Raw genomic sequence first — 14,705 nt, 5'->3', positions numbered from 1 at the left:
CATGGGTCTCATGAGCAGGGTCTTTCCCCATCTACCTGAGGTCTTTGTTCATTGCTCTCGAGTCGTTAGTCATCGTCACCCTTGCTGTTGACATAACTCCAGCTGTCTCTCCTATTTTCTTCTTGAAGAATAGATTTGTACTGTCTTTTAAAGAACCCAGCCTGAAAACAGATCAGATAACGAGTGTATAATTTCAAACCCATAATATTCACATCAAATGTCTAATCAGTGTAGAATACTTTTAAAATTTTGCCCCGTGTTTCACAGGCTGCAAAGACAGTTGCAAAGGTAGTAATCCGTGTAGGATGTGCAAGGTTAACCCTGGGCTTATCGGTGATATATACATACCACAGCAATATTGGTTTTCAACATTATATACATTACAAATGGACTCTTAGAATAAATCTGAGATCAGTATTAAACATTCATCTAGAGATTAAAAACAAGAAGAGTATATACTCAACCTAATTGGCTTTGATACAACAGAGGTATTCTGAGTAATTTAATTATTGGTAATCATTAAAGGCGAACTGTTCATATAACACAAGAAAATAATTACTAAAGGATTACCTTCCACATAACACATGAAATTAATAAAAGTACGATAAGTCCCAGCAGCAAGCTGCTAGTAATAATCACGATGGTGAGATGCCGTTTGGGTCTTTGATGATGGAGCCCTTCCAGGAGAACCTGCACAACAGAGCAAATACATACTCAGAGCAGTGCTGAGTTTCCCTTAAAAGCCTCCAGACAGCAACAGAGAAGGGAACTCCCCATCCTGTCCTGGACCTAGTCTCAGTCCTTAGAAGCAGTGAGCAGAACGGCTCTATGGCTTTTCTTCCCATCCTGTCCTGAAGCTAGTCTCAGTCCTTGTGAGCAGTGAGCAGAACGGCTCTGTGACTCTTCTTCCCATCCTGCCTCTTCTCACAGCTACCCAAACACTCTCCGTGTTCTTCCCATCAGTTGCGGAAAGTGGGTAAAGTGTTGAAAGTCCTCTATGACCTGGTCACACACTGACTCCTTACTCGGATCCCCCAAAGGCACTACTTCTAAATTCCCTCAGACTGTTTCCCACACAGTCTTCACGCAGCCCCCAAGAGGGTGAACTTACATGGGCAACCTTCTCCTCCTTATTCAACTCAATAACTTTGGGGTGTGGCTCTGGAAAAGCTGTTGCTCTGATTTCAAACTTGAGCGATGAAGTCTCATCCTGTTTTGAAATCAGATAATCAACAGAGCTTGAGTCATAGTCTTATTCCATGCAGACAGGTCAATATCAATGCCAGCTTGGCTATCTAGAATCTCTGTAACTTACTAAACTATAATGGCTTCCTTTGGACTCAAAGGTATGACTATTTCATGGGTCCCCTTTAATTAAGTGTGGCTATGTTGCAAATCACTTGATTTAAATATTTTCCCCAGGTTATAGTGTGCAATAAATTATTAGTGATCAATATAGTTTTCTCAGTAATATTAAATTTTAACCCCCACACAAGCCTTCTTGATCTGGTAACATTTACTCACAAAGGCTTGCCTTTCATTTGCTTCTGAATAAAGTCCATGCATCCTACTTAGTGTCTCAGTGACAATATCCCACTCTAATAATAAAACCCATGTGCATGATCATGTGTGGCTGAATTCTGAGCTTTATTATTTCAAGTAGGGAGTCTGTAAAAGAATCCAGAAAGCTTGGGGATCTGTGAATGGACGTTGTAGGTTTTATGAATGTATATATATATTTGCACATGCATGGGAGTAAGTATAGTATTTAGATCTAATTTTAAAAAGTAACACCATGTATTTGCTTTGATGCACATGTGGAGATAGATGACAACTTGGTGGAGATCGTTTTCCTACCATGTGGTTCCTGGTCATCAAACTTAGGCCAGCATGATTGATGGAAGGGCTTCAACCACTGAGCGATTTTGCCAAGCTTATTATTTTTTTTGAAACAGTATCTCACAATCTCACGTAGCCAGGTTGACATTCAGCTTGCCATGGTTGCTGAGAATGACCTTGAATTTCTAATCTTAAGTGCTAGAACTATCATCAGTGTGAAGTACCACATACCCAGTTTCTGCCAGTGCTGTGGATTGAGTCCACAGCTTTGTGCATGCTAGGCAAGCACTCCCCCATTTGAGCTATACCTTGGTCCTAGTCTCTATATTCTTAAGGAGGTCTATCACCCCAAAATGCTAAAGTCTACTAGGTAAAGGTTATTTGACATCTATAGAACTAGAAATACAAACCTCACCTAGACCTAGAGCTTTCTTTCATTTGGAGGACTGGTTCTCCACGGGCAGTATATTGTGTAGAGACACCTTTTGACTGTAGGGATGGGAACAGTGGTGGGAACTGCCTGGTACATATGGCACTACTAAATGCCCTGCAGTGTGTATGACAGCCTGACAGGGAAGACTTTTCTGTCCACCATGTCAGTTGTGCCAAGAGAAACTTGGGCTTATGAGAAGCAGCTACCAAGGCGGAATGGCTTGCTGCTAGTCCTGGGACTTTAAGGAGTATCTGAAATTGAGATGGATGAGTGTCTGTGTCTCCTTCCACTGTCTGATAGAATACTCCTTGACCACTATGTGGTCATCTCAAAACATGCTACTGAATAGGAACAAAATTTGTCTCAATCTGCATCAGTCTTATCTATAGTGGCCACTGACACTAACTATGCTGACCAGATGGGGAAACGGAAAAAAAAATGCTTCAGGTTTTCTCCTGTCATCTAGGAGCTCTTCACAAAACATACTTTTAGAGCAAAAAGTTCAAAAGGCGTTTAATTCCTTTTTAACTTGAAGTTTTAAAGTTTGTTATTTTCAAAATGATATTTTGTTACCAAATTATGCTATAGTTGATATTTATTTTTGAGGCTGAGTCTCACGTGGTGTAAAAGGGTCTTGCATTCATTATGTATCTGATAATCTCAAGCTTGTAATCCTCCTGCCTCCACCTCTCAAGTGTTGGGCTTGCAGGCAGAACCACTACACCCAGGTTTAGCTGCTACATTTTGATGTTTCAGTTTTCTTTTCTTTGAAATCAAATTTTAATTTCACCTCTTGGTTTTAGTTTTTACACATTATCTTCTAAAGGATGATTTAAGGTTATGTGAACAAAAACGGAGTCAAGTTCCTCTGCTTACTTAATTGGTAGAGAGTGGCATCCATTCTAACCCAAACCTAGTGATCCACAGTTTATCTCTGTCCGTTGATGTAATGAGGTTTGGGCTTTCTTCCCAAGCTGCATTCTTCTCTCTGGAGTTTGTTGTGTGTTTGAATATTAACCCGCCTATGTGAAAATGACCAAGTTTGTAGCTCTACATCACAACGCTATGCGTCTGATTTTAGACTCACAATTTCCAAGATGGATGGCCGACCTTCCAGCTGGATATGAACGCTGGCTTCCTTCCCACTTTCCATTTTCCCGAAGTTGCATAAGAAATCTAAACAGTGTAGGTCAGCTTTCATGCAATACTTGAAAAGAATGTAAAAGCACTGTATTAACATTTTCTGCGTTTGAAAGATGAGCAGCTGGAGAAGCCGACTCAGTGAACAGAATGCCTGCCGTGAAGCATAAGGATTAATAAGAATCCGAATCCCCCAGTCCTGTGCAAAACTGGGGGAGACTGCATGCACCTCTAGTCCCACTTGTGTCTCGACCACGAGATGGCAGGTAGAGATGAAAGAAGTTCCAAGGGGCAGATAGTCTCAAACAAGGTAGAAGGTGAGAGCCAACCCCTATGGTTTCTTTCTGAACACCTTGCATGCACTGCAACACACCTGCATTCTCCAAAAATTTAAAGCATGAATTTTAAATCTGAAAACCTACTTCACATAGGTTAAAAATCTCCTTAGCATGCCACAAGGTGACTCAGTAGCAGGTCAAAGTACTTGCTGCCAAACCTGAAAACCTGGGTTCAAAATCCCAGAACCATTGTATAATTTTAGCTTGTCAAAAATCAGGTGTTCAGAAGTTCAGCAAATGGTGCTGGCATAACTGGATGTCAACATGTAGAAGAATGCAAATAGATCCATATCTAGTCCCATGCACAAAACTGAAGTTCAAATGAATCAAAGACTTCAACCTCAATGCAGCCACACTGAACCTCATAGAAGAGAAAGTGGTCACAAGAGACTACTTCCTAAATATAACCCCAGTAGCATAGACACTGAGAGCAACAGTTAATAAATGGTATCTCCTGAAATAGAAGCTTCTGTAAGAAAAAGGACACAGTCGACCAGACAAAACAGAAGCCTACAGAATGGGTAAAGATCTTCAACCCCACATCAGACAGAAAACTGATCTCCAAAATATAAAAACTCAAACTAGACATTAAAAATTGGGGTACAGATCTAAACATAATTTTCAACAGAAGAATTTCAAATGACTGAAAGACACTTTAGGAATTGCTCAACATCTTTAGCCATCAGAGAAACGTGAATCAAAATGATTCTGAGATACCACCTTACACCAGTCAGAATGGCTAAAAATCAAAAACACCAATGTCAGCTTATGCTGGAAAGGATGCAGAGTAAGGCGAACACTTCTCCATTGCTGGCGAGACTGCAAACTTACACAGCAGTCACTTTGGAAATCATTATGGCAATTTCTCAAAAAAATTGGGAATCTACCTCAAGATCCAGCAATACCAGTCTTGAACATATACCCTAAGGATTCGCACTCATACCACAACAACATTTGCTCATCCATGTTCATAGCAGTATTATTCATAATAGCCATAACCTGGAAACAACCCAGATGCCCCTCAACTGAAGAATGGATAAATAAAATGTGATACATTTCCACCAGGGAGTTCTACTCCGTGGTAAAAACAAAAACAAAACCCAACAAAAACCAATGACATCTTGAAATTTGCAGGCCAATGAATGGAATTAGAAAAGAAACCGTCCTGAGTAAGGTACCCAACAATTGCTCCCAGTGTGTCACCCAGACATTACACCTGAACCTTTGTGACATCAAGTCACCTGGGCAGCCAAATTCTTAGCAAGAGAGTCTCACTCTCCCTGTTTTAGTGACTTTACAAGAGAAACCGGTGAAGGTTTGAGACAAAAACCAGAGCGTGTAACCTAGGGAGACTATAATTGAACTTGGTTTTAAATGTTTTAGTTCTTTGTATATCTGAAAAATGGAAACTTACCAAGAGTCTCTTGTCTGTCTTTGATAAGAATTTGACTATGTCTGTCAAGGTCTCCGCTACGCCATTTTGCTGTTCTGATGTACACTCTCTTCCATAATGTTTATAATGGCATTGCCCCATAGTCGCCTAAAGACAGAAAACAAAAATCATGTCTCTTTAGAGAGAGCTGACACAACTTGACTTTAAAAGTTTCAATTTATTATTTTTACTAAAACACATTAAACATCTCCAAAATTGTGAAAATATATTTGACAAAATAGTAAATCTCTTGGCAAGTCTACAAACCAAGCCCCAAACAAATTATAGCCAGTGGGTCCTAGCTGACAACATGGTCTATCCTTACTGAAAAGGGGAAGAAAAATGGAAGGTGACCACTAACCTAAGTTGGTTTTACAGAATAAAATATGCTACAATTATACATCCCAGCATCTAAATCTGGAATTCAAAGTACATTTTAAAAAGTTTTTTTTTCCCAAACCCCTTACATAGGCTTTGCTGGGGATTGCTATTGCTTAATACCTAGAGGAAATCTCATGAACGAACACAGAAACTTGGCTTAAGAACCGACTCAAATGTTTCCTTAAAGAGGATTTCCCTTCCTATTCATGTTATAGTGGTGGCTTCAAGCTTCATGTAGCATTCTGTTAACTCTGTCTCCACAGGCTCATGTCCCAAAGAGATAATGTAAAACAGTTTATCAAGATGGAAGAACCAGGTTTTCTGATTGTGTATGACAACCTAAGTGTCACCTCTGGGCTGCAGTCCTGACGAAATGTACTATCCAAGGTCCTCTCAGCAAGTGCATACAGAAATCACAGCATCAAGTGGGGCTGAAGTGAACAGGAGTGTCCATCTTCACAACACTCCTTAGGATAAAGGGTTCGGATTTAAGACTCACAATAGAGGTCAGACAAAGGGAACATCTTTTTACCTGGACGTCCAAAACGTTGAACAACTTATCTGTTTGAGGGAGGAAAGAATTGGGTACCATTATTTCCACACTAACATTTGGAGCCATGCTAATGCCGGTGTTTATAACCTGAAAAAGAAAAGAATTTAAAAGTTTTTCATAATTATAAATGCAGAGTTACTAGCCAAAGTGGAGGATATATGATTGGCAGATAAACACAAGAGCAGGCAGAATATCCATAGCCATAATTTTTCCAGTTTTATCAGTTCAGATAGCCCCTCCAATCTACCTATCCCTGCTTTTCACTTTACCGTCGTATCTGGTAACCAAGCAGTGACACTTTCACGATGTAATCCAAGACTTGCATTTTGTACACCGCTATACTGCTCAGACAGTGCTTTTGATTAAGACAAACATTTCTGTAGACACTACCTCTTAACATCTGTGACCAGCCAAACTTTCTGCTTAACAGCTAAATTTTCAAAACTGAGTTTCATATTAGTATAATACTTCTATATGATAACATTTTTTGAACAAAAAAGAAAAGAAGAAGATTATTCAATACTGATGAAGCTTATCCTAATCCTGAAGCCTGGACGGCAGGCTAAGCACATTGATCCTGGAGAAGGTAAGGCAAATGCTCCCATTCCTTGATAATGTTGGGCTGCTTAAAGAGCCTGAAGCAACTATAGATTTCCTGATTTACTCACAATCATATTTCCCCTCGAATGTAACTTCAGAAGGGTCAGGAGACCCTAACCTCCCCCTGTTCCAGGAGTACACATATCTTAGAAAATTTGTAACAAGCAAAGTGAGAAAAGCAACATTAGCCTAAGAGGAAGGGGCCTGAGTCACAGAACAGCAGCCCTGCAGCCAGCCAGTAACTGAAGCTGAGGGATAGCGGGGACAGGAATTCCTCCGAGCAAGGCTTACGGCCAATCCTTTCTTCCTTCCCATATGCTACAAACATCAACAAAACCCAGCTTTGCTTACATGAAAGGTGAAGTTCAGCTTCTCCGTCATGCATGATTCTGGCTCATTTTCTTCACTTGATCCATAGACAAATGAAGTTGGGTTCACGAACCTGCCGGGAACAAGGTCAGCTTGAACGTATTGTCAATGCATGAGGGGCCATATAGTCCGGCTTTAGAGTTGGAATATAGCACATTTAAAAGCAACACAGAATCCTTTTCAGTTTCTCGGTCAGATAAAAGCTCTAGGAACTGATGAAACCAGGAGGCCGGGTGCTCTGTCCCGAGGGGCCATGCCTGTGCCAACCAGTCTATGTCCTTGCCTTCGCTATGCCTGCTGGCTTGCTGCCCGTTTGCACCTCTTCAGCCCTAAAATGATCTGTGCACGTTTGGCAAGCTTGGGGTGAAGCTGTAACTTTCCCTCGGGTGTGGTAGCGCCATGTAACCTGTTCACTAGTTCTCAATGGCTGGCTGAACCTCAAAATTCTGGGAACAAGGCAAACACCAAATTACATTTAAAAAAAATTTTTTTGGCTGGAAATTTTTTTTTAAACTTTTTAATCCACAATTAGCCAAATGTCTGCTGAGTGTAACCACCACTGAGAAAGTGCTGTTCTGGGGAACTCCTTCCTCTACAAGGCAGTAACATTCTGCAGCTAATTCTTCATATTTGAAATTAGGAGTCCTGCCTCCTGGAAAGGTGTTAGAAACAATTGGACAACACACACTTGTGCAGTTTAATACTTGTCGTTGTCCCGAATACCAGCATGTGACCAGTGGAACTGGAGGTGCTTGTCATGTGGAAAAGTGAGAAACAGCGTGGATGCTAGATGCTAGGAGACAGGAATCAGCTTCCGTTTGCTGCCCCGCTGACTCTCACGGCCGCCTTCTCTGGGAAGGACCATATTATCCCTCCTTCATAGAACTGATACTCAATTCCATCAGTTACACAGAAAGTGACATTTTATGTTGTTGGGTGCCTGCTTCATGCATGGTTAAAATGATAGAGGGATATTTTGTAATTAGAGCAATCAATAAAATTAATTTGTCCATTTTATTCTGTTAATTCATATCTTCGAGTGTTTTAAAAATGTATGCACGCATCTACCACCAAGAAGGAAGCGGCTCATGAGTCCACATCCCTAACTAAAAAGCTGTGGACAGCTAAGGATTTCTGCAGACGGAGTCAGTATTCTTTGTGTGTTTGGTTCAGGGTAGGTTGATCGTACTTCAGTGGCTGGCCCCATACTCAGGAATACATGGGCAGCGTAAATTAGAGCTTGTGGGTTTTTTTTTTCTAACGACATGAATTTGGGGCTGTTCTGGGTGGGAGGGAGAGTGGATCTGGGTGGAGTTAGGGAGAGGAATTGATAGAGGAATATGATCAAAACACTGCATAAAATAAAAAGTTAAATGCACGTAGTATGGTGGCTATTGGGAATGCTGGTTCTTGCGTATAGAGCTGACATTCAGGACACAGAGCCAAATGTGATGATCAGGATGATGGCCAAAGCCTCAAGGACAGCCTTCTCATCTGCATCAATCGCAGGCCAGTCTAGACCACACAGAGAGAAACTGTCTCTAAAACAACCAAAACGTTCAAGACACAGACTAAGAGCTTGACAAACTGCCAGTGGAGTCATTGAAAGTTTTGTTACTCCCCTCTTTCATTCTGTAACCATACACTTTGAACCAGAGAAGAATCCACTCAGAAATGGCTAAAACCACAAGAAAACAGTAAAGCTGGCCCCAGGATTCTAACTGAGGAGCACTCTTGGGGTTCAGGAATAGACAGAAGCACCTCCCAGCCGGCTCTCTCATTTCTTAGTCATTTGCCACACAGGTAGACGTGGTCTCTGGAGAGTGGCAGTTCAGTGCCCAGTCCTTTGTGTCTCCCCCACTATGGCCACTGGGTACCATGCCATCCGCTGCACCCTACGGAACTCTGTGCCCCTTGGTTGCACATGGAGGAATGGCCGTGGCCCGCTGAGAGCTTATTGGGGCTCTTCCAGTACAAAATCTCTAGCAGCTGGCCATGAGTTTGATGTAGCATCAGAGCTGATTACAGAGTGGATTAAAATAATAAATCACCAATCAAGCGACTGCGCTCAGAGGCAATCATGGAGACACAGTATCTTTCCCATGTAGATGTGTTCAAACACAGGCCTTTCATTAATACAAAGAAAGAGCCAGCAGGGGGAATCCTCTCTAACCCAGAGGCCTCTGCCTCTGCTTACCCGTGAACCGTCAGCGCAACTTCATATCTTAGAGGAATCACTAATGTCACGTTGTTGTCCTTCATTCTGTCCATTTCTTCTTCGTTTTCACTGTAGAAACAGAAGATGATATGAGAACTCAGCCACAGAGAGCACAGACTGCACACTATGCAGACTTAATAGGGGGCTGTTTAGTAGCATCGGGGAAAGTAGGAAACAAACGAGAAATGACAACAGGACATTTTAGGACGAGGTTGGCAGAAACCGTTCTGTTGCCATTTTTGGACAACGGAACACGACTTCATGGATCCCTGGAAGCCATGTCCAGAATGTGGCTTGTGTTGTGTAACAGCTAGTTCTTGCACACTGAACCATACCAGGAGGTGTGCACAGTGATGCTGAGGTCCTCATCTGCCCTGCTGAGTGAGCTCACGTCCAGGAGGAAGCTAATATCTGTCTGGAAAGCAGAGGGAGAGACCCAGTTTTTATGCTAAAATACATTTTTACAGATTGAGTATGTTTCATTTCTCTTAAAAGATTTTGTTGTTTCTCAAGGAAAACAGAGTGGAAGATTCAGATGTGGTGGAAGCACCACCCTTCCCTGGGTAGCAAGACCCAGAAGCGGTTGGGTTGGACGCAGCAGTGTTTCCATGCCTCACTTCCAGAAACAAAGCCTGCTCTAAATGTGAAGACTGGCAGGCCCAGACGGACACCATTAGGAAAGCTTTAACAACTTGGTTGAGGACTCTTGCCAAAAACACCTTTTTTGTATAGCAGAGGTAACATGCCTGGCAGACAGGGCCACCTGGGGTGGGGGTGGGGGTGTTGGAAAAGAGTGAACAGGCGAGGAGCATTCTGATTGACACATTTTCTTGCCTGTCTTGACATAAACAGGTTCCCCGCTCACCCCCACCTCACCCCCAAACAATGAACACTGCTAAGAAGTTAAACACAAAGCTCACAGACTTCAGGACACTTCGGTCACACTTAGCTTCACAATTAAGCTCGTTTAAAAAGACATTTTTAATGAAACATGAAGGTAGAAAAACACATTCCTATTAGGCAAATGAAAATCACGAACACTTAAATGCTTACCCTTGAGAGACGATCCACATAGATGTAACCGAGGCTGCAGGCGAGTTTCACCAGGCCAGAGCTCCCAGTCACTTCACAGTTTATTTGTTTCTCTTCCTAAAGGAAAAAGTAAAAATAAAACAGTCGGGGGAAAAAGAGAGTTAGACATTCATAACATGTTTAGGGGTGGTTTTTAAAATTATTTTTAGCAAATAATTTTCTACTTAGCTTGGAAATGATATGTAGAATTATATAACAGATAGTACAGATGTGTATATATAAGCAATATGCATATAGTTATACCCATGTGAGTTCCCCATAAACAGCCCCTGGGTGTGAGCTCTCTTGTTTCCCACTTTCTCTAAGAGGAACTTCTTTGAAACATTAGGGGACAAGGAAGCAAGAGGTCTGAATTTCCTTCTGTCTGATGTATATGAAATGTGTTTAAAGTGTTTAATTGTAGTAAGATAATCATAATAGCAATATATCAAAGTATAGGTTCTGAGTACCTAGAACTTTTCCTCCTCTCTGAAGTGGCTGTTCTGTGGTCTAGAAAGAGGGGTAAAGAGCTACCTTTAAAAGGTGGCAGCTCTCTGGGGTTGACTGGCTAGAGGGCAGAGAGATCTCGAGGCAAGTGTGCTGGAGACTTCTCTGTGCAAGCTCCACCTTACCAGTACTTCACTGGTGGATACAGTGGCAATAATCTCAGTGCTTTGGTAACATAAGATGTATGTGTACTCCAGAACCAGACTTGAAAAGGGGATTTCAGGACTGAGGAAGGCTGACAGTCCGGAAGAACTCAGTGAAGGCTGAGACCCTCCACTTAGAACGGAGAGCAGGAATTCTGGGTTCCTTAGCATGAAGGATGCTCCAAGTTGAGCATCATTAGCATCTTAAAACCATGGCGGGGATGAAGTAGTGGTACTCAAGGAGTTCTCTCCAAGGAACTTGTATCTCAGAGCCAGGGCACAAAGAACATCTCAAAATAACCAGGAGACTCAGGGACGTCGAAACGTTAAGATGAAAACGTCAGTTGTATATATTAAATTAGTGGAGTAAATATGGTCCTTAAGTTTGTTTATATTAAATTAGTGGAGTAAATATGGTCCTTAAATTTGTTTTGAACTTGAGTGCTGCATTCTACTATTGTGGTTTCTAGCACTTACCAGGTCTAAGATCTTAATAAAGTAAAGGCCTGTGGGGAGTTGGATGCTCAGGGTCGTTTCATACGCATCGTCGCCAGCATTGAACACAGATACATTTAGCATTATGGTCTTCATGCTCCCAACAGCGAGATAGGTTTTATTTTCATATGGCCTAGAAATTAAGTAATTTAAGTAAAAAAAATTCTTCCTCCATATAAAACATTTATAATATAAACTATTAACTTAGAAAAACAACCATGGATGATCTCATACAAGCAGATTTAAAACTTCCTTTTCTCATTTCAGATATGTTCAATCAGCTGCTCCCAAAGAAAAGTTTGATACTATTGTTTGATTTTTAATTAGTTATTATAATTAAATTGTTTTAATTATTATTATTATTTATTAATGTTATAATTAAATTGCTTTCATGCCCTTTTGCTTAATACATTTTCCTCAATATTTTGTTTTCATTTAATCTTTGAAAAGACATTGATTGAACTAGGTTCTACCTAGAAGAGGGGGAAACTTGAGGAAGAGGGGGGATGAGAAAACATAAGGGGATTTTGGCAGAAGTACAGCAGAGAACCATGCTGGCCAACAGGTGTGTGGTACAGAGATCCACTGAACGAGATTACATTGCTGGAGCAGTTAACTGGTTGCCTCTGACAAAGCTAAATGACAGAAATGATTCACTGTCCTATGAACTGCAAAACAAAGGTCACTAGAGATATAAACATGTGGGCACAGCCATCAGGAAAGCCACCAGCCTGGCTGAAGCCGGGTTTCACTCAGCTCTGCTGGGCCTTGGCAATCTATAATGACAATAAAATGACTATTGGTGAATATGTGGATCAAGTGCATTCCATAAAATCCTTAAAATGTTCCAAGTATGCAGAACTTCGGACAGAATGAAGATGTTCAAAGCTACAGGAGCTAGAATATTCTAAACCCTTGAGCCGATTGTTCCTTTCTTCAGAACATGATGTCTACCTTTTTCAGGAGGGAAACTAAAAATAAATAAAAATAAAAATAAAATTTTCATAACTTCTAGTTACAATGTGTTCTGATTTTCTAAATCTAAATTTTCCCCATAGCCATCAAGTAATTCCAAAATTAGGAAAACTGGGTTAATTAATTCATACTAGAGAAGGATGTATGCCAAAACAACCAGGTGGAGACAGTCTAACCAAAAGGCATAAAAGGATGTATAAGAACACATTTAAGATCTGTGATGTAAAGTAATTCTTGGAGGTGAACGAAGAACGAATCACCTTGTAAACTGCAGGACCCAGGTAGTATGTCAGCCACTATGCTGATTTCTCACAAAGCATTGTGTTAAAATTCATTTCTGCATCTCTCAGGAAAGATAAAGGACATATTTCTGAATAACTGTTAATAACTGTTAGAAATACACAGGAATGACTCGTGAATGACCAGCTCTTGCAGAGGAGGTAAGGACCTAGACTTTCGCCGAGGGCGGGAAAAGCATTGCTATTCTTTGCTTTTCTATTTATCTGGTTATTCAGGTTTGTTGCTCTTCATGATCTTTTTGAAAATAAAAGGTTGACCTTTTTGGAGTCGATGTGGTTACCTCTGATTTCTGTTTCACACTCATTCTGTCCTCCTCTATTACACCAACAGTGCCAACTGGAAATTGCCTGTAGCAGCCAAGTGCTGCCAGTGACAGAGAGAGAGAGAGAGAGAGAGAGAGAGACAGAGAGAGAGAGAGAGAGACAGAGACAGAGAGAGAGACAGAGACACAGACAGAGAGACAGACAGACAGAGAGAGAGAGACAGAGAGAGAGAAGCAGCCTCACCTCTCAATATGACCCTGGGGCCCTGGAGAGCTGGCCTTTGCCTCACACCCCAGCATACAGGGCATTCCTTTGTTTTAGCTGCATCTGCTTACAGACAGCAACCTGAACACGAGATGCTTTCTAACTTTCTCCAAGCTCCTGCCACTTTGAGTGTTTTCTCCCTGTTAGGTAGCAGCTTAGCTTGAGCTTGCTCTGGGTGGTCAGTTTAAGCAGCAGTCACATCCAGGAAACGTGGAGAAGCCTATCGTACAATGCCAAGTCAGTTTCTCTCAGCACTAGTCTACATTGTCATGGAAGCAAGAAGCTGGATTGTGGCTACCTGAGTTTTCTATGAGCCTAGAAATATAGTTACCATGTCAACAAATGAGTACCAGATGAAAAGGGCTGAGTTACATTCAAGAGGCAAATAAAAAAGCCAAAAAATGTATTGGATATGTTATTTGCTTTTAAAGGCTCATGAAACCTTCAATCTATATTCTGTGGAATTGTAGCTAGATGGAATGCTTGTCTGTTCTAAAGTGATACAGATATTTCAAATGTCTCACTAAGAAACTTAATATCCAGTACTGTGAAGTCCTGTGATCTCCACCCTCACCCACATCTGAATATGTTAGCAGAGATGTAGCTCCTGAAATGGCCAGGCTAATGACACAATACAACAAAGGGAAAATCAACATTGGAAAGGGAAAATTAGTTTCCAAACTTAATAAGTCTTATGAACCTCAGAGACAATGTTGTAGCTCAAACCCTTTCCCCACACTTAAAAGTCCAAGAGTAAATCTCTAAGAAACAGGGCCACTCACTCACTAGGTAAAGATTCTGTGCCTTTGATTCTGATACTTTCTCCTATCAAAGCTGCTTGCATAGAGGTAAGCAAACATCCTAAGGAGAAGCTCATTAACCGTGATAAGAATGGATACATGTGTGAAGCTGGAACCCAAACCAAGAAAAGACACTCTCCACATGAACATAATGGGGGCCTCTCCCCCAGTTACTGCCCAGATCACTAACTTTTAAAATCTAATACTCGCCTAGTTTTATATTTCATAAAATATTAGAGAGTGTGTAATCCTTCTCTGTAACTTTGATTTTGAGTGTAGTTTCTTTTATTAAAAATATCATCAATAAAATTAACTTCAATCAGTGATTGCAAATGTCTATGATCCAACCTAGGAGACATTTCCCTGACTTTCTCACTCAGGGATCTTCAGGGCTTCAGCAATCGCCAGTGTAAAATGATAATAGTCTCATGCTGAATATATACATGAAGTTTTGCTGTGTATTATCTTTTTCCCGCCCTCCTCTCCTCCCCCCCTCCCTGGATTTCTGTTTATCTGAGAGAACTTTAATTTCTTAAAAATCTTTGGACCTTGGCTTAGGGAACTAAAATAAGTTATACAAACAA

At 41.1% G+C, this 14,705-nt stretch overlaps 2 protein-coding genes across 5 annotated transcripts in view; one reads left to right on the top strand and one right to left on the bottom strand.

Moving 5' to 3' along the window:
* Itga4 (integrin subunit alpha 4) overlaps window positions 1-14,705 on the bottom strand; it is a 68,703-nt gene that overhangs the window by 197 nt on the left and 53,801 nt on the right. Inside the window, exons 18-28 of the mRNA XM_041639799.1 lie at window positions 11,502-11,652; window positions 10,357-10,452; window positions 9,639-9,718; window positions 9,283-9,372; window positions 7,068-7,158; window positions 6,096-6,203; window positions 5,165-5,290; window positions 3,360-3,479; window positions 1,112-1,210; window positions 571-690; window positions 36-161 (exon numbers count right to left, since the gene is read on the bottom strand). Of these exons, the coding sequence (XP_041495733.1) occupies window positions 66-161; window positions 571-690; window positions 1,112-1,210; window positions 3,360-3,479; window positions 5,165-5,290; window positions 6,096-6,203; window positions 7,068-7,158; window positions 9,283-9,372; window positions 9,639-9,718; window positions 10,357-10,452; window positions 11,502-11,652 (1,177 nt within the window). The 3' untranslated portion in view covers window positions 36-65. The remainder of the gene's footprint in view (window positions 1-35; window positions 162-570; window positions 691-1,111; window positions 1,211-3,359; window positions 3,480-5,164; window positions 5,291-6,095; window positions 6,204-7,067; window positions 7,159-9,282; window positions 9,373-9,638; window positions 9,719-10,356; window positions 10,453-11,501; window positions 11,653-14,705) is intronic.
* Window positions 1-14,705, top strand: part of Cerkl (ceramide kinase like) — a 126,821-nt gene that overhangs the window by 111,413 nt on the left and 703 nt on the right. For 2 of the 4 annotated variants that reach the window (XR_005973243.1, XR_005973240.1), the window contains one exon: window positions 5,827-7,233. The exons of the other annotated variants lie outside the window; for them this stretch is intronic. The gene's annotated coding sequence lies outside the window, so the exon portion shown is untranslated. Of the gene's footprint in view, window positions 1-5,826; window positions 7,234-14,705 lie in introns of those variants that run through there. 4 annotated transcript variants of the gene reach the window in all.

The sequence above is a fragment of the Microtus oregoni genome, unplaced genomic scaffold, assembly GCF_018167655.1.
Source record: "Microtus oregoni isolate MIOR12 unplaced genomic scaffold, Mior012 000060F_ref0000265, whole genome shotgun sequence".
Classification (NCBI taxonomy): Eukaryota; Metazoa; Chordata; class Mammalia; order Rodentia; family Cricetidae; genus Microtus; species Microtus oregoni.
Note: the sequence above shows the minus strand (reverse complement) of the source record. Positions and strands in the feature narration are given on the sequence as shown.